We start from the raw sequence: 20,101 nt of genomic DNA, 5'->3' as shown, positions 1-20,101 counted from the left end.
TGGCCCAGTAGAAACCTGCTAGCTTAGCGCTACTTATCATTAGCCAGCTAGCCTCTCATCTCCTCTGCCGCCTTCACCTCTATCTGTTCTGTCTCTCGGGCTCTTCTCAGAACGCTGACCCCTCTTATCCCCCCATGGCAGAGCTTAAACCAAACCACCTTCCACTGCTAAACGAAGGACTGCTGGCTTGCCACCATTGCATAGCCTGCAGCTAGTCACCGCTATTGCTATGCTGTGCTGCTTTGGCTGTTCTTTGCCATCTTACATTGCATACTTAGGCTAGAGATGGATGAAATCTATCCCACCTTACAGAACAGGTTCACCCAGATGATGGTGTTTATGATGGAGTACAGTACAGAGGGGAGAGACATGAGAAATCATTTACAGAGGAGCAAATAGTGACAGGGAGGGGCCTTTGCATGGCTCTTTCACCACCATCATAGTTGGTATTGTGGCCTACCGTACTGTAAGACTGGATGATGTTTTTAGTGGCTCTGGTTGGAGTTGAAGTGTTGGGTCAGGGGTTTGTTTTGCATGTTTGGTTCTCCAGGTCCAACTGTATGCTGTGTAATGCAGTTCTATGAGCTGACGCGCAAATACATCACAACATAGATTATCCCTGTTAGCCTTGTTGTAGCATGTTTTCTCATTTGAACTGTTCTTAACTCTGTTTTTAACTCTCATTTTAACTCTGTTTTTAACTCTCATTTTAACTCTGTTTTTAACTCTCATTTTAACTCTGTTTTTAACTCTCATNAACTCTGTTTTTAACTCTCATTTTAACTCTGTTTTTAACTCTCATTTTAACTCTGTTTTTAACTCTCATTTTAACTCTGTTTTTAACTCTCATTTAACTCTGTATTTAACTCTCATTTTAACTCTGTTTTTAACTCTCATTTTAACCCTGTTTTTAACTCTCATTTTAACTCTGTTCTTAACTCTCATTTTAACTCTGTTTTTAACTCTAATTTTATCTCTGTTGTTAACTCTCATTTCAACTCTGTTTTTGCTGTAAAATGATTCACTCTCAAACCTCACCCTGTAACTACTCTACAACACCCCCCCCACCAACCCCACCCAAATCCCATCCATGCCATACCCCACTCTCTTGTCTTTTCTCTTTCTGGTACATACCTCAGCCCATAAGCCATGCTAGTAGCTATCCTCTCCAGGTTTAAGCAAGCCGATCATGTCGAATACCTACATTCCTAATTACACATGTCAAATCCATTACAATCTTTCTGTTTGACCCTATTCTAGTTCACAGCCGAGCACCCTGTTGTAATAGGAGGTGTTTATTGTGAGCTTGGACATGCTTCATTACATGGAACATTAGGAGTTCCTGGACTAACCATTGACAATAATGCCAGTGATGCAGTCTGTCCCAGCGGTGTCAGATTGTCACAGTCCAACATACTACAGACCTCCTCACTGACCCCTTGTTTTACCCCTCAGGGTGCAAAGACATCCACAGAGCCCCCTATAGCACCCCCTGTGTCAGAGGAGGAGGAGGAGGAGGAGGAAGAAGAGGAGGAGGATGAAGATGATGACAATGAGCTTCCGCCCGTCATCGCACCTCGACCTGAGCACACTAAATCTGTGAGTCACACTGAGGTTATGAACGATGACTTAAAACCTTGTTACAGATCTAGACAGACTTACAGTCTTACTACCTCAACAACTCAACTCACTACAGCGCTGTAGAGTATGCATGTTTTCCTACTCCTCTCTGACAGTGTCTGTCCTGCTCCTCTCTGACTGTGTCTGTCCTGCTCCTCTCTGACTGTGTCTGTGTCCTGCTCCTCTCTGACCGTGACTGTGTCCTGCTCCTCTCTGACCTTGATTGTGTCCTGCTCCTCTCTGACCGTGACTGTGTCCTGCTCTTCTCTGACTGTGACAGTGATTCCTGCTCCTCTGACCGTGACTGTGTCCTGCTCCTCTGTGACTGTGACTGTGTCCTGCTCCTCTCTGACCGTGACTGTGTCCTGTCTCTTCTCTGACTGTGACATGTCCTCTCCTCTGACTGTACTGTTGTCCTTGCTCCTCTCTGACCGTGACTGTGTCCTACTCTTCTCTGACTGTGACAGTATCCTGCTCCTGACCGTGACTGTGTCCTGCTCCTCCTCTGACTGACTGTGTCCTGCTCCTCTGTGACCTGTGACTGTCCTGCTCCTCTCTGACCGTGACTGTGTCCTGCTCCTCTCTGACTGTGACTGTTGTCCTGCTTCCGCTTCCGTTACAGTATACACCCGCTCTGTCATCGAGCCCTTGGCGCCTCCCGCCCCTGTGAAGGAGGTCACAACCCCACCGGAGTCCCAGGCCAGCCAGAGAACACGTCCAGCACTCTGTACCGCAACACCGACCGGCAGAAGAAGAAGTCCAAGATGACAGACGAGAGATTCTGGAGCGACTGAGTATGTTGTCTCTCTGTGGACCTATGGAGCATGGAGAGTCCCATAGAGAGTGTGCTGTAACTGTACTGTGTGTTGTGTGTCTAGTTCTCCAAACCCATCCTACGCAGTGATTAGTGTGGGCTGCTCAGTAAGCCAGAGATTACAGCCTTAGGATGGCCAAGCGCCCTCCGTAGTCTGAGTGCTGCAGTGCTGCCTGTGTCCCTGTCCAAAAACATCAGCAGTGCTCTACTGAGCAGGCCAACCTTTCAGCATGCAGCAGTGTATTTGGCTGCAGTACGATGCCCACAGCGGGCCACATCCTGAGTGGCGTGGGCAGAGGAGTGTGTAATGCAGGGGTGCCTTCTCCGTGTGTGTGTGTGTGTGTGTGTGTGTGTGTGTGTGTGTGTGTGTGTGTGTGTGTGTGTTGTGTGTGTGTGTTGTGTGTGTGTGGTGTGTGTGTGTTGTGGTGGTGTGGTGGTGGTTGCCTCAGCCTGACCTAGACCCCCTATTGTCATGCTCTCACACTCTCTACCCTCTCCACTAATCACCTCTCTCTGTCCTCCAGGGTACTTGTGAAGTGTGGGGGACCCCAAAAAGAAGTACACACGCTTTGAGAAAATAGGACAAGGGTAAGTCCACCTTCAATCCAAATCCACCAGCTACTTACTTTCTGTTATTTACCAAAGTAGACTTTGGTAGTCAGCCCAGCGTCTTTGGTAGTCAGCCCAGCGTCTTTGGTAGTCAGCCCAGCTGAGAGAAATAAAGACGGAGTCTCACTCAGAAGTGACCAGAGAAAGAGAGGAGAGAAAGAACGAAGGGTCTGAGAGAGAATAGAGAGAAGTAGAGAGGAAATCAGAACTAGGCTTGGCTGCGGGCCAGATGAGCTCAGCCTGCGCTCTCTCTCTCTCTCGATCTCTCTCTCTCTCTCTCTCTCTCTCCTTCTCTCTGGAGTTTCGGGTGAGCTTAGCCCTGATATCACCACTCCCTCCACCTCAGTCCTGAACACAACAACGGCAGCTTCCAGCTCCCTCCAGCACTGCAGAGGCACTCTGTTTGTCTGTGTAGCCTCATCTAACACACCCCTAAGGGCTCCCTGATCAATGTGGGTGGTAATGACAGACAATCTACACACACTGTCTATAAATTAAAACAGCTGTGCAAAAAGATAAGAACACTACTCTGTGGTTACACACAGATTCCTCTGATTGAATCGACAGGAAAAATGTTATCTCATGATGTGAGCTATTAACAAACCTGGAGATAGATCACATGAGACTATTCCTGATGAGTCAATAATTAGTATGGATTGGTTGCACAGCTACATAACAGAGTGTTTGTTACCTGGCTGGCTGCAAGGTATCAGTGTCTGGGCCAGGGCCTGGGCTGGGCATGGGCTGGGCCTGGGCAGGGACTGGGCCTGGGCTGGGCCTCGGCAGGGCCTGGACTGGGCCTGGGCTAGGGCTGGGCCTGCCTCCACGAGAGCTGACTGGACCAAACATGAACACTCTTTCATTATTCATACACACTTACAATGCAATACACTGGTGTAGCGTGACAGTCTCAGGGAGGGAGGGAGGGAGGGAGGGAGGGAGGGAGGGAGGGAGAAGAGGGCAAGGAGAACAGAGTGAGGGAGAGAAGTGGGAGAGAGAGATGTGAGACTTGACTCAAGCTCTGACTTGTGACTTGTGAAATCAGTCTTCCACTTCATTCTGTCTAATAATAACTTAATAACATGAACTTTATTTGTATAGCACTTTTCAATGCAGGTAACAAAGTGCTTCACATCATAAAATAATAATATAAAAGTACTAACAAAGACAGGAGGAAGGAGACTGAAAGAAGATAGCTAATTGAAATCATACATTAAAAGCACCTTTATAAAAGTTTAAACTTTATGAAAACTTCAGCAGGGATTTAAAGAGGCACTGAATCTGCAAGCCTGATCCAAAGTCTAGGGGCCCTAATGGCAGATGCCTTGTCTCCTTTCATTTTCAATCTAAACTTTGGAGTGGTCAACAGTGCCCTGCCAGAGGATCTGAGGCTGCGTCCTGGCTCGTAGGAAGATTAAAGATCAGAGATATAGGATGAGGCTAAACCGAGTCTAGCCTTAAACGAGAATAATAACATTTAATCTATTTTAAAAGTGACTGGTAGCCGGGGCACAGAAGCTAAAATAAGTGTGATATGGTTAAATGTTCTGGTGCAGAACTGCAGCATTTTGAACTAACTGTAGACGATGGAGTGAGTTCTGACTGAGACATGTATACAAAGCGTTACAGTACTCTAGTCGTGAGGAAATAAAAGCATGTAGCTATAACTGTCTCCAGATCAGTGACTGAATAAAATACTTGACTCCAGCTATATTTCTTAGAGGATAAAAGCAGGACTGGATAACCTTTTTAACATTCAGTTTGAGGTTTAGGTAAAGGGTCAAAGAAGACACCAAGGTTTTTGGCTGTAGGCTTTACATTGGTAGACAAATAACCAAGGTTATTTACAATCTGGGTTCTAGCAAGGTGGGGGATAACCCTAACCCTAAACCCACCTAAATTAAGGGGCAACACCGGGATAAGGGGCAGCACCGGGATAAGGGGCAGCACCGGGATAAGGGGCAGCACCGGGATAAGGGGCAGCACCGGACTGAAGGACGGCAGCTCCGGACTGAAGGACGGCAGCTCCGGACTGAGGGACGGGAGCTCCGGACTGAGGGACGGGAGCTCGGACTGGCTGACGGTCTGGCTGCTCATGGCTCGCTGACGGCTCTGGCTGCTCATGGCTCGCTGACGGCTCTGGCTGCTCATGGCTCGCTGACGGCTCTGGCTGCTCATGGCTCGCTGACGGCTCTGGCGGCTATGGTCGCTGACGGCTCTGGCTGATCCTGTCTGGCGGAAGGCTCCGGCCGATCCCGTCTGGCGGAAGGCCCTGGCCGATCCCGTCTGGCGGAAGGCCCTGGCGGCTCCTGTCTGGCGGAAGGCTCTGGCGGCTCCTGTCTGGCGGACGGCTCTAGCGGCTCCTGTCTGGCGGGTGCTCCTGTCTGGAGTGGTGTAGGCACTGGTGGTAATGGGCTGGAGACACGCACCACAGGGCTAGTGCGTGGAAGAGGAACAGGGCTCTGGAGACGCACAGGAGGCTTGGTGCGTGGTGTAAGCACTGGTGGTACTGGGCTGAGGCGGGGAGGTGGCGCCGGAAATACCGGACCGTGCAGGCGTACTGGCTCCCTTGAGCACTGAGCCTGCCCAACCTTACCTGGTTGTATTCTCCCCGTAGCCCGACCAGTGCGGGGAGGTGGAATAACCCGCACTGGGCTATGTAGGCGAACCGGGGACACCATGCGTAAGGCTGGTGCCATGTAAGCCGGCCCGAGGAGACCAGACGTGGAGACCAGACGCGTTGAGCCGGCTTCATGGCACCTGGCTCAATACTCAATCTAGCCCGGCCGATATGAGGAGCTGGTATGTACCGCACCGGGCTATGCACACGTACAGGAGACACCATGCGCTCTACTGCGTAACACGGTGTCTGCCCGTACTCTCGCTCTCCACGGTAAGTACAGGGAGTAGGCGCAGGTCTCCTACCTGACTTCGCCACACTCCCTTTTACCCCCCCCCCAAGAAAGTTTTGGGCTTGAGTAACAGGCTTCCAGCCTCGCCTCCGTGCTGCCTCCTCATACCACCGCCTCTCTGCTTTCGCTGCCTCCAGCTCAGCTTTGGGACGGCAATATTCTCCTGGCTGTGCCCAGGGTCCCTTTCCGTCCAGAATCTCCTCCCAAGTCCACGAGTCCTGTTTTTTTGGCCGCTGCTGCTGGTTCCTCTCACGCTGCTTGATCCTTGTTAGGTGGGTGGTTCTGTAACGGTCGTTCTCCTCCTCTTCGTCTGAAGAGGAGGAGTAGGGATTGGACCAAAGCGCAGCGTTGAAAGTAGACATAATTTATTAAATGAAAACGACGAAACACGAAGAACACTTGAGAAATTACAAAATAATAAACGAAGTCAACAGACCTGAACAAACGAACTTACAATATACGAAGAACGCACGAACAGGAACAGACTACATACACGAACGAAAACGAAACAGTCCCGTGTGGTGCGACATACACAGACACGGAAGACAACCACCCACAACAAACAATGTGAAACAACCTACCTATATATGGTTCTCAATCAGAGGAAACGTCAAACACCTGCCTCTGATTGAGAACCATACAAGGTCAATTAACAATGACACTTAACATAGAACAAACAACACAGACTGCCCACCCAGCTCACGTCCTGACCCACTAAACACAACTATACAAAAGGAAAACAAGGTCAGGAACGTGACAGGGACAAATAAAACAATTTCTTATCGTTGAGCTGGAGAAAATTGTCAGACATCCAACATTTGATGTCAGCAAGACACTTGTGAAGGGTAGCTATGCTAGTTTGGCCACTGGGTTTGATTAGTAAATAAAGCTATGTGCCATCCGCATAGCAGTGAAACGGAATGTTATGATTGCAGATTATGTCACCAAGGGAAAGCATGTACAGGGGGGAAACGATGGGGCCCAGAATTTAACCCTGGGGGACACCATAGTGAATAGGTTCTGGGGACGAGACTGAACCACCCATGCTCACTGAGAAATGTCTGCCTCATAGATATGACCTTAACCTGTCAAGGTCAATGCTGGAGATTATCAACCACCTCTCCAGCCAACAAATATGTTATCCAAAAGAACTAGAATGGAGCATTCACCGGCATCGACAGCCCACAGCATGTCATTGTTGACTGTCAATTAAGCAGTTTCCGTGCTGTGAAGTGAACGGAAGCCTGTCTGGAATTTTTCAAGTAAGTTGTTCATGCTCAAATAAGCCACCAATTGCTTGAAAGCAACATCTGAAATCTTGGATTTAAAAAAATCAGTTTTGAGATGGGTCTATAATTACTCAGTGAGGAGGGTTCTAGATTGGGCTTTTTAAGGAGAGGTTGGACCAGGGCAGTTTTTAAATAGGCTGGAATGGAGCCAGAGGTCAGGGAGCTATTTACAATAGACAGAATGTTGGGGCCAACAGTAGGCATAACCTTTTTTAGTAGTCTAGTAGGGATCATGTCCAAGGGGCAAGAGGAGGTCTTTATGTGGTCTACAGTACCAAGGAGGGACTCGAAGGATATTTGCTCAAAGGAGCAAAAGGAAGCAGTAGACAGTCTCAGAGTAGTTGCCTCAAGTGCCTTCTGACAGGAAATGATGGTATGGCTTCGGCTACTGTCATTGTGGGATGAATCTTAAAAACTGTTTGCAGAGGTCAGGGGATGCTGGCATTCTCTGCCTGTGTCTGCCTCATTGCTGTGACTTCAGTTGCACAGACAGCTTCTCCCACGTGGCAGAATTGAGTGGGAAAAGTCGCTAAATGCTATCAAAACCAAAGAAACTCCCCGAAGGCAGCCTCAAATGTAGCTGAATTTGTCGCTAGCCTCTTTTTGGAGGGGTCTGAAAACTCTCTAAATATAGCGGGAAAAGTCGCTAAATTGACAACCCTGATAATTTTTCAAATTAACTGTCAATATGCCAACATTTCATTCAAACAATGCCAATCCACAGCCAAATACTGGCTGGAATCAGTTGATGATAGGACTTAGACAAGTTGTAAATGCAACAAGTACTGCTATTGTATCAGATAATAGCACTGACAGCTTTCCAAGAAAACTACATCTGTGACATTTATGGTCTGTTTAAATATATTTTAGAGGCTATTTATACAAAACATTTGTATAATACCTCTATAAACTGTATTTAGAATTATATGACAATATTTTAGGTTGACAATAATTATATTACACGTATTCCACATGCCTATTTTTCTACATAAGTAAAGCCTGGATTATGCCTCTACCAATTAGACTGGTTTGGATTTCTCCATGATCAATATGGCTGCCATTTTCACCCCATTATGGAACTTTGAGTGTTTATAACATAGCTCCTCTAGTAATTTAATAGGATCTCTATTGGTTAGACTGCCATGGTGCACTGGTAAAGTCAATGCAGTGGAAACTAGGCTGAAGTTCATGGTGTATAACCAAACATTTAACCAGACCCCTGGCAGGAGACTCAGTCTGTTCCTGGTTATATTCCACCACTGGGACTGTGTTATATTCCTTCACCATGGGACTGTGTTATATTTCTTCACCATGGGTCTGTGTTATATTCCTTCACCATGGGACTGTGTTATATTTCTTCACCATGGGACTGTGTTATATTCCTTCACCATGGGTCTGTGTTTCATATTCCTTCACCATGGATTGTGTTATATTCCTTCACCATGGGTCTGTTGTTATATTCTTCACCATGGGACTGTGTTTATATTCCTTCACCATGGGTCTGTTTATATTTCTTCACCATGGACTGTGTTTCATATCCTTCACCATGGACTGTGTTATATTCCTTCACCATGGGTCTGTGTTTCATATTCCTTCACCATGGACTGTGTTTCATATTCCTTCACCATGGGACTGTGTTTCATATTACTTCACCATGGGACTGTGTTCATATTACTTCACCATGGGACTGTGTTATATTTCTTCACCATGGGTCTGTGTTATATTCCTTCACCATGGGACTGTGTTATATTTCTTCACCATGGGACTGTGTTATATTCCTTCACCATGGGTCTGTGTTTATCCTTCACCATGGGACTGTGTTATATTTCTTCACCATGGGACTGTGTTATATTCCTTCACCATGGGTCTGTGTTTATATTCCTTCACCATGGGACTGTGTTTCATATTACTTCACCATGGGACTGTGTTTCATATTACTTCACCATGGACTGTGTTATATTCCTTCACCATGGGACTGTGTTTCATATTACTTCACCATGGGACTGTGTTATATTCTTCACCATGGACTGTGTTTCATATTCCTTCACCATGGGACTGTGTTTCATATTACTTCACCATGGGACTGTGTTATATTCCTTCACCATGGGACTGTGTTTCATATTCCTTCACCATGGGACTGTGTTTCATATTCCTTCACCATGGACTGTGTTTCATATTACTTCACCCTGGGACTGTGTTATATTCCTTCACCATGGGTCTGTGTTTCATATTCCTTCACCATGGGACTGTGTTTCATATTCCTTCACCATGGGACTGTGTTATATTCCTTCACCATGGTCTGTGTTATATTCCTTCACCATGGGTCTGTGTTTCATATTCCTTCACCATGGGACTGTGTTATATTCCTTCACCATGGGACTGTGTTTCATATTCCTTCACCATGGACTGTGTTATATTTCATTCACCATGGGTCTGTGTTATATTCCTTCACCATGGGACTGTGTTCATATTCCTCACCATGGGACTGTGTTATATCCTTCACCATGGACTGTGTTTCATATTTTTCACCATGGGACTGTGTTATATTCCTTCACCATGGGACTGTGTTTCATATTCCTTCACCATGGGATTGTGTTATATTCCTTCACACTGGGACTGTGTATATATCCTTCACCATGGGACTGTGTTATATTCCTTCACCATAGGACTGTGTTATATTCCTTCACCATGGGACTGTGTTATATTCTTCACCATGGGACTGTGTTTTGTATTCCTTCACCATGGGGACTGTGTTATATTCCTTCACCATGGGTCTGTGTTATATTCCTTCACCATGGGACTGTGTTATATTCCTCACCATGGACTGTGTTATTTCCTTCACCATTGGTCCTGTGTTATATTTCTTCACCATGGACTTGTTTATATTCCTTCCCATGGGTCTGTGTTATATTCCTTCACCATGGACTGTGTTATATTCCTTCACCATGGGTCGTGTTATATTTCCTTTCACCATGGACTATTGTTATATTCCTTCACCATGGGTCTGTGTTATATTCCTTCACCATGGGTCTGTGTTATATTCCTTCACCATGGGACTGTGTTATATTCCTTCACCATGGGACTGTGTTATATTCCCTTGGAGCTGATTCAGAAATGGCAGCATCGTAAAAACATGGCTGTACCCAGGGAGGTGCCTGTGGTGTCTTGCCCCAGGGCAGAGTCCAGGGTGGTGGTTCTGCCCTCCAGCACTCAGAGGTGTAAAATGTCAGGGCAGAGAGAGGGACATCTTTGGATAGAGGTGCAGAGATTACTGTACCCGAGCCAGGGGTGCCAAACACACAGAGCTTTTATCAGCTTACTGTAATCTTTGTCTGGCTAATTCAAAGGCTGCTCAGGCTACTGTAGAGGGAATATCAAATCTTTGATTCCACTGGAGCCTCAATACCCCTGTGGCACAGGCATCAGAATAACACATCATTTACGCACAATACATATACTGTATATGTTACAGAACATACACTTTGCAATGAATAATAATGTACATGTTAAAAAGTGCACTTTAAATACACTGTACACTTGGCAGAGTAGGTTCACATGCCCGTCATGCACTGTATGCATTACAGAGTTGGTGAACATCGTAGAGGAATGGGCACTCCCTACCAAGGTTATTATAGTAAACTAAAGCAGAAATTAAAACAAAAACTAAGTTCATGAAAAAACTATTTAGTAAACTGAAATAAAAGAATTAACAAACTCAAATCAAATGGTATTGGTCACATACACATATTTAGCAGATGTTATTGCGGGTGTAGCAAAATGCTTGTGTTTCTAGCTCAAACAGTGCAGTGCAAATACTGCTATACTGAAACTATTATAATTTTGTTTCTCCAAAATGATAGAAAATAAAATGAAAACCATTGTGAATTATGTTCAGTTTTAGTTTTTTTGTAAAATTTTGGGGCAAAGATCTAATGGGATTTTCAATCTACTTAATCTGGTGGGCAGCCAGATGATGGGGATGTTTCAAAAAGGCCTAGCTTGGGCATCACTTTCACTAGCTATCACTAGCTAATGGGGAAAAAATGACTAAGTATCAAACTTGATTCTTCTTACATGTCCTACTAAAGTTACCCCTAGAGTTGATCGACGCACCCAATTAGCATAGAACAAAAATCCCCATCAAAGTCCATCTGTTTAAGCCAATGTTGGCCTTCAGCATCTGCGGTGGAAGGTGGCAAAGTTACAGCAGTGTCTGTCAGGCAGGAAACATCCCGAAAATCGCTCTTCTCACGAAAACGTCTGCAGACTCTGAACGGTTTGGGCTAGAAACGAATATAACCTAACCTGAGCTCTCAAGAACCCAATGCCATACAGCCATACGGCTCTGCTTTGAACTGCTAATAATCAATGCAATACGGTTTTGGAAATTTCAGAAATTCTATACTGAACAAAAACAACTTGCAATAATATCAACCATTTTTACTGAGTTACAGTACATCTAAGGACATCAGACCATATAAATAAATTCATTAGGTCCTAATCTATGGATTTCACATGACTGGCTAATGACTAATCTATGGATTTCACATTCATTAGGTCCTAATCTATGGATTTCACATGACATTGATACCTTTAAAAAAAAAAAGTATGGGCGTGGATCAGAAAACCAGTCAGTATCTGATGTGACCACCATTTCCCTCATGCAACGCGACACATCAACTTCGCATAGAGTTGATCAGGCTGTCGCCTGTGGAATGTTTTCCCAGTCCTCTTCAATGGCTGTGCAAAGCTGCTGGATATTGGCGGGAACTGGAACCCGCTGTCGTACACGTCTACCCAGAACATCCCAAACGTGCTCAACTGGTGACATGTCTGGTGAGTTTGCAGGCCATGGAAGAACTGGGGCATTTTTCAGCTTCCAGGAATTGTGTACTGATCCTTGTGACATGATGATCATGCTGAAATATGAGGTGATGGCGGTGGATGAATGGCACGACAATGGGCCTCAGGATCTCGTCACGGTATCTCTGCGCATTAATTGCCATCGATAAAATGCAATTGTGTTCGTGGTTCGTAGCTTATGCCTGCCCATAACCCCACCGCCACCATGGGGTATTCTGTTCACAACGTTGACATCAGCAAACTACTCGCCAACACAACGGCATTTACGTGGTCTGCAGTTGTGAGGCCGGTTGGACGTGCTGCCAGATTCTCTCAAATGACGTTGGAGGAGGCTTATGGTAGAGAAATGAACATGACATTCTCTGTCAACAGCTCTGGTGGACATTAATGCAGTCAACATTCCAATTGCACACCCCGTCAAATCTTGAGACATATGTGGCATTGTGTTGTGTGACAAAACTGCACATTTTGTGGCCTTTTATTGTCCCCAGCACAAGGTGCACCTGTGTAACGATCATGCTGTTGAATCAGCTTCTTGATCTGCCACACCAGTCAGGTGGTTGGATTATCTTGGCAACGGAAAAATGCTCACTAATAGGGATGTAAACTAATTTGTGCACAACATTTGAGAGAAATTATATTTGTGTGCATACGGAAAATGTCTGGGATATTTTATTTCAGCTCATGAAACATGGGGCCAACAGTTTACATACATATTTTGTTCAGTAAACTTTCATATCCCCCCAAATCTGATTTAATAAATACAAAAGATACACTTCCTGTGAGGCATTTTAGATTCCACGGAGGTGTTTTGTGTTGCACTTCCCGACCTAATGGAAACTCGGGAGGCAACAAAAAAAAACATCTGCTCGAAGCTGTTACACAAAAACACTCAGTGGAAATCTGTGGTAAAACAGCTAACAGAAAGTGCATCTTTTTTATTTGTAAAGTTGATTTTGTATGATAACTTTTGTGTTCAAGTTTAGTGTTCAAGGTTTCCAAAACTGTATCGCAATCAAGGATAAATTGTTTGTAGAGCATTTCACACTTGACCAAATCACCTCAGCTAATCAAAAGGGATGTGGAAGGACTGAGTCATGAGAAGGGCTAACCTATGACCTGACCCATCACCTTATGTGTTACTAACCCACAGTTGCAGGAAGCAACTTCAAAACAATTATACAACCCAAATTGCTCCTAGCCTCCCAAACATCCTTTCTGTCGTTCTGCCCCTGAACAGGCAGGTAACCCACTGTTCCTAGGCCGTCATTGAAATTAAGAATTTGTTCTTAACTGACTTGCCTAGTTAAATAAAGGAAAAATAAAAATAGGACAAAACAACAAGCGAGACAACACAACACTACATAAAGAGAGACCTAAGACAACAACATAGCAAGGCAGCAACACATGACCACACAGCATGGTAGCAACACAATATGACAACAACATGGTAGCAACACAAAACATGGTACAAACATTATTGGACACAGACAACAGCACAAAACGCAAGAAGGTAGAGACAACAATACATCACACAAAGCAGCCACAACTGTCAGTAAAAGTGTCCATGATTGAGTCTTTGAATGAAGAGATGGAGATAAAACTGTCTAGTTTGAGTGTTTGTTGCAGCTCGTTCCAGTTGCTAGCTGCAGCGAACTGAAAACAGGAACGACCCAGGGATGAGTGTGCTTTGGGGACCTTTAACAGAATGTGACTAGCAAAACTTGTGTTGTATGTGTAGGATGAGGGGTGCAGTAGATATCTCAGATAGGGGGGAGTGAGGCCTAAGAGGGTTTTATAAATAAGCATCAACCAGTGGGTCTTGCGACAGGTATACAGTGATGACCAGTTTACAGAAGAGCATAGAGTGCAGTGATGTGTCCTATAAGGAGCATTGGTGGCAAATCTGATGGCCGAATGGTAAAGAACATCTAGCCGCTTGAGAGCACCCTTACCTGCCGATCTATAAATTATGTCTCCGTAATCTAGCATGGGTAGGATGGTCATCTGAATCAGGGTTAGTTTGGCAGCTGGGGTGAAAGAGAAGCGATTACGATAGAGGAAACCAAGTCTAGATTTAACTTCAGCCTGCAGCTTTGGTATGTGCTGAGAGAAGGACAGTGCACCGTCTAGCCATACTCCCAAGTACTTGTATGAGGTGACTACCTCAAGCTCTAAACCCTCAGAGGTAGTAATCACCAGTGGGAGGAGGAGCATTCTTCTTATCAAACCACATGACCTTTGTTTTGGAGGTGTTCAGAACAAGGTTAAGGGTAGAGAAAGCTTGTTGGACACAATGAAAGCTTTGTTGTAGAGCATTTAACACAAAATGCAGGGAGGGGCTAGCTGAGTATAAGACTGTATCATCTGCATATAAATGAATGAGAGAGCTTCCTACTGCCTGTTGTTGATGTTGTTGATGTAAATTGAGAAGAGCGTGGTGCCTAGGATCGAGCCTTGGGGTACTCCCTTGGTGACAGGCAGTGGCTGAGACAGCAGATTTTCTGACTTTATACACTGCACTCTTTGAAAGAGGTAGTTAGCAAATATAAACAAATATAAACTTGCAAATCAGCTCTGAAAACATACTGAAATTAAACTGAATTCTAAATAAAGATCTAAAATTATAGAAATAAAAGACTATAATAACCTTGCTCCACACACACTTCACATGCAACTCAGACCCACCACTCATAGCAGAATGAGCTCTTGACATTATCCACATACGCAAGTGGTATAATGTGTACATTATATACTGTAGGTACATAACCCCTGCAAGACATTTATAGAAATCACAGGGGAAAGGTCACTTTATTGACAGGTTTATGACTTGTATTAGTTATTACTGACCCAGAAGCATTAGTGTTGCCTTTTCAATGGCCAATCATCAATGCTGCCCTCTGGTGGTCAAATGAAATGGTACCTGATCATCTATGGAAAAAAGCAATTGAACTGCTCGCATTCAAAGACATTGTGTAATAGTTTTCTTTAAGATTATTGTGTTAATAAAACAATAAGGAAGTGTCCTCCAGGCTCTGGAGAGTTGCATAACTCTAATATTATGGAGATAGATACCGTGGAGGGACATGTTTTGGATGGATAGCTTGTGTGCACCATGATCTGTTCTATCTCCTTGCATGAGGACTTGTTTCTATGTGGAACTAATGCGTTGTTCTCTTGTTTCCTCAGGGCATCTGGCACTGTATACACAGCCATTGACATTGCTACAGGCCAGGAGGTAAACTAACTTAACTACCGCAGTCCTTTCAGAAAAACATCCACATCTTACGTGTCGGTCTGTCACCCTGATTAGCCTTCTGGCGAATCACAATAGCTGTGCAATCTGTCGGAAGAGCACCGAAAACACCGTCTAATGTCTCGTTTGTGGTTGTGCCTCTGTCAGGTGGCCATCAAGCAGATGAATCTCCAGCAGCAGCCCAAGAAGGAGCTCATCATCAACGAGATCCTGGTGATGAGGGAAAACAAAAACCCCAACATAGTCAACTACCTGGACAGGTGACCTTCATAGCCATGGTTACTGATGGGGAAAACCGCAAGTATAGCAGATACTCTAAATATGACCATGTCGTGCACTACTATACTCGAAGGTAGACTCAGTGAAATGGCATTGCCATGAGTAGTACCGTAGCCATTGAGAGTAGCAAAGTAGCCATCACTCTCACACGGTCTCACACATTATCTGCGCATGTGCACGGGTCTGCTTCACGCTGTTAGAGCGTGGTAGCCAGGGCACCAAAACAGAGGAGAAGTTAAGCCTCAAGCTCCAGTGCTCTTAGTTGAAGCGGACATTGACCCACTTTGCTGTTTACTTTCTGGATCCTACCTTTAATCTCTCTGTCCTCCTCTGTCTGCAGTTACCTGGTAGGGGATGAGCTGTGGGTGGTGATGGAGTACCTGGCTGGAGGCTCACTGACCGATGTCGTGACTGAGACCTGCATGGACGAGGGACAGATCGCTGCAGTCTGCAGAGAGGTAAGAGACCAGCCCACAAATACCCCCTAGTGACTTGAGCTGAGCCCCTTCTGACCACTAGCCTAGGCATTTCCTCTGATCCAGATGTGTGTCTGTGTCCCCACTCTCTACAGTGTCTGCAGGCTCTGGACTTCCTGCACTCCAACCAGGTGATCCACAGAGACATCAAGAGTGACAACATCCTGCTGGGCATGGACGGCTCGGTCAAGCTCAGTAAGTCATCTCACCAGTAAGGGACAGGCAGGAGGGGCCAGGGTGGAATGATAGTCAATTGGATGTTGCGGTAGAGAGTCCTGTGGGGAGTGGTGGGGTTGAAGAAGCCATGTCTGACATGTTCCTCTCTCCCTAAAGCCGACTTCGGGTTCTGTGCCCAGATCACCCCAGAGCAGAACAAGCGCAGCACCATGGTGGGCACGCCCTACTGGATGGCACCCGAGGTGGTGACCCGCAAGGCCTACGGGCCCAAGGTGGACATCTGGTCCCTGGGCATCATGGCTATAGAGATGGTGGAGGGWGAACCTCCCTACCTGAATGAGAACCCTCTCAGGGTAAGACACATTATCTACAGTTCACACACATCCAGGGATATACTGGAGCTATTTGATCAGTAAGGGCCAATAACTGATTGGCCCTCTCCACCCCTCTCTCCCATCCCCTCAGGCGCTGTACCTAATCGCCACCAACGGGACTCCAGAGCTCCAGAACCCTGAGCGCCTGACCTCCGTGTTCAGAGACTTCCTCAACCGTTGCCTGGAGATGGACGTGGACCGCAGAGGCTCAGCCAAGGAGCTCCTCCAGGTACTGACCACCATGTTAACCCCAACCTGACCACACTGACCACTAACATAACCCAAACCTTAACCTGACCACTCTAACATAACCCAAACTCAACCACACTGACCAGGTTACCCCTACATTACTAACATACCGTTCTAACCTTAAATCACAGTCTGTACATGCAGAGCATTCCCCTCATTACTGTTCTTCGCTTGTGTTCTTTGCAGCATTCGTTCCTGAAGTTAGCCAAGCCCCTGTCCAGCCTGAGCCCCCTGATTGTTGCAGCCAAGGAAGCTATCAAGAACAGCAGCCGCTAGGAGGCACTGTGTGTCCACACACAGAGCTGGACCCTGCTCCATGGGGTTGTGAGACAGGCAGCACAGGGATAGACAGTAACCAACCCCCTGCTGCCTCATACAGAGGATGGACAGCTGGCCTACAGGGCCTCTCAGCAGCCGAGACGCTGCGGCTGAATCACCTTCCTGCCTCCTCTTTTAGTCCGCCAGCATTCTGTACATGTGGAGCAGTCCATCGGTACTGTGTAAGTGTGTGTGTAAGTGTGTGTGTGTGTGTGTGTGTGTGTGTGTGTGTAAGCGTGTGTGTGTAAGTGTGTGTGTGTCCTGTGAGGGGAGTAGATGCTCCTTAACAAAAACACAAAAAAAGAGAAAATACAAAGAAAAAAACTTGTGCTCCTTTTCAAGAGGGAGAGATCCAGGAAGAGAAGCCGAACGTAACAGCACTGAGAGCTTGTGATTCCTTCCCTTTCTGTCCAGCGATCACCTTGGTTCCCTTTTCTTCTAGGTCTTTCCAATAAGGCCTCTCCTGCATTGAACATTTTACATGAGAGACAGACTCTGGGACCCGGGAACCGACATATGCCTGCATGACTTTGGCTCTGTGTAACCAACTTGCAACCTGCTCATCCTCTGCAGGTGTGTGTGTGTGTGTGTGTGTGTGTGTGTGTGTGTGTGTGTGTGTGTGTGTGTGTGTGTGTGTGTGTGTGTGTTGCAAGAAAAAAAGGAGGGACTCGAGAGAAGTGGCAACCATCCATCAAAGCCATTTGGCTTACTCCAGGACATAGCTGTAATTCCTTGGATACCCTAAACTTCCTAGATGTTATGAGATCTGACATAGAGAATGGCTGGGCCATGGCTGTAGTGGAGGCTGATTCAATCACTACTGCCTCTCGGATGGGCCACAGTGTGTTCACGTTTCCAAAGTCAAAAGCTTTGAAAACATTGTCCAATTCTTCAAGTTCAAGTATGAAACCCATGTTATGGACTTAATACCTGTATTTAGTTAAAATCGATTTAGTAAATTAATTTATTTGTAATTGTTTGTCCAGAGTCAATTTCCAATCAGAACGTCTGAGACACGTGGTCCGTTAGAAAGATTCTGAAGGTGTCACAATCTATTGCAGGACACTAGACTGAACAGACTAGACTGGACAGACTAGACAGGACATACTAGACTGGACAGACTAGACAGGACAGACTAGACTGGACAGACTAGACAGGACAGACTAGACTGGACAGACTAGACAGGACAGACTAGACTGGACAGACTAGACTGGACAGACTAGACTGTATTAGTGTCTATGTGGGAATAGCCTGCCAACAAAAATGAGCTTGAAAATATTTTTGGGGGTCAGTTTGCCAATGTTACCATTTGTTTCACATCAATGAGCCTTACTTTTGCATGCTTTAACCTCTGATCTGTGAATTTACCTAGATGTATCTGAAGCAGAAGCCATTTGTTGAAATGAGCACAATCCCTGAGTTAGTGCACATGTTCATCTGTTTGTCTGTTTGTCTCACTGTCTGTTTGTCTCTCTCTCTGTCTGTCTCTCTCTCTCTGTCCGTCTCTCTCTCTGTCGGGTCGCAATCTCCGTCTGTCTGTCTCTGTCTGTCTGTCTGTCTGTCTCTCTCTCTGTCTGTCTGTTTGTCTGTCGGTCTCTCTCTCTTTCTCTCTCTCTCTCTGTCTTTGTCCATCCATGAGGAGTGTATATATTGTTTTTTTAATGGGATGCCGTTCTTTAGCTTCCTCAGCGTGAGTTAAGACTCATTGCTCCAGTGTCTTCTTGCGGCTAAACTTTCCTAAGTACTGTGTTTCTGTGAGTTTTGGCTGTGTGGCCGCAGATTGGTGGGTGTTAGTTAATAATTTGTCCATGAAAAGGTTTTTGGATTGATGACTGAGTGCCATTCTATAATTGTAACCTGTCTTACGGACCATTGAAAACAAGAGGATCACATTCCCCTTCACTCTGCCATTCCTACCATCCCATAGCAGAGGCTACTGGACAAGTACTCTGAAAAGCTCTCTCTTTACATAAATATAGACTGTTTCTTGATTCTTAATTCAATAGCTTACTTATAACCATCCCTCTGCCTGTCCCATAGGAGACACAGCTTCCCTTAGGACTGTACTACAGTCCAGACCTGGGACAGAGAGAGTAGGAGACAGGATAGACACATAGACACTTGTCCTTGTGTTGTGTCTATATCCCTGGTAGATTGTGTGTGTGTGTGTGTGTGTGTGTGTGTGTGTGTGTGTGTGTGTGTGTGTGTGTGTGTGGGTGTGTTGAGGTGAGTGTTTGTGTGTGTGTGTGTGTGTGTGGGTGTGTGTGAGTGTGTGTGTGGGTGTGTGTGGGTGTGTGTGTGTGTGTGTGTGTGTGTGTGTGTGTGTGTGTGTGTGTGTGTGTGTGTGTGTGTGTGTGTGTGTGTGTGTGTGTGTGTGTGTGCGTGTGCAGATGAATGGGAGTGTATGCATGAGTGGCTGTGTGTACACATGTGTGAGCACGTGTGTGTGTGTTTGTAAGCGAGAGAGCTACCTCAGCACTAGATGCCACTCCTGTTGTCCACCTTAACTCAGCCGGTGAGGTGCAGGGTAGCTGCTCACTCGTACCACCCCTGTAGGCTATACGTACTGTAGAAATGCAGGAGAGCCATTGCAAGGAGGACATGGCCGATTTCATGCATGGGAAGCAACACGTGTTAATTCATTTTCCAAGTAGGCTAACATTGTTAGAATATGTGTGTATGTATGTAAATAAGATGGAAAAAATGCAATGACAATATTCAGGTTGCTCTATAGTAGGCCTATGTATTTGTAAATGGTTTGCACCCTGGAAATTGAACAAGAAAATAAACATTGTCTCTACACTCCTGGATGGAACAATCCTGCTTGGGTTGTGTTAGACTGTACTCCACCTGGACACAGAGCCA

General features: G+C 45.7%; 1 protein-coding gene across 1 annotated transcript in view; it reads left to right on the top strand.

Annotated features, from left to right (window-relative positions):
- LOC111950740 (serine/threonine-protein kinase PAK 3-like) overlaps positions 1-17,485 on the top strand; it is a 61,024-nt gene extending 43,539 nt beyond the window's left edge. Inside the window, 12 exon segments of the mRNA XM_070434606.1 lie at positions 1,456-1,603; positions 2,243-2,317; positions 2,320-2,391; positions 2,394-2,414; positions 2,959-3,022; positions 15,297-15,345; positions 15,511-15,623; positions 15,983-16,100; positions 16,214-16,313; positions 16,452-16,648; positions 16,761-16,898; positions 17,105-17,485. Of these exon segments, the coding sequence (XP_070290707.1) occupies positions 1,456-1,603; positions 2,243-2,317; positions 2,320-2,391; positions 2,394-2,414; positions 2,959-3,022; positions 15,297-15,345; positions 15,511-15,623; positions 15,983-16,100; positions 16,214-16,313; positions 16,452-16,648; positions 16,761-16,898; positions 17,105-17,194 (1,185 nt within the window). The 3' untranslated portion in view covers positions 17,195-17,485.
- The last annotated feature ends 2,616 nt before the right edge of the window (positions 17,486-20,101 follow it).

The sequence above is a fragment of the Salvelinus sp. IW2-2015 genome, linkage group LG23 (assembly GCF_002910315.2).
Source record: "Salvelinus sp. IW2-2015 linkage group LG23, ASM291031v2, whole genome shotgun sequence".
Lineage (NCBI taxonomy): Eukaryota > Metazoa > Chordata > Actinopteri > Salmoniformes > Salmonidae > Salvelinus > Salvelinus sp. IW2-2015.
The sequence above is the reverse complement of the archived record's forward strand: the minus strand, read 5'-3'. Positions and strand labels throughout refer to the sequence as shown.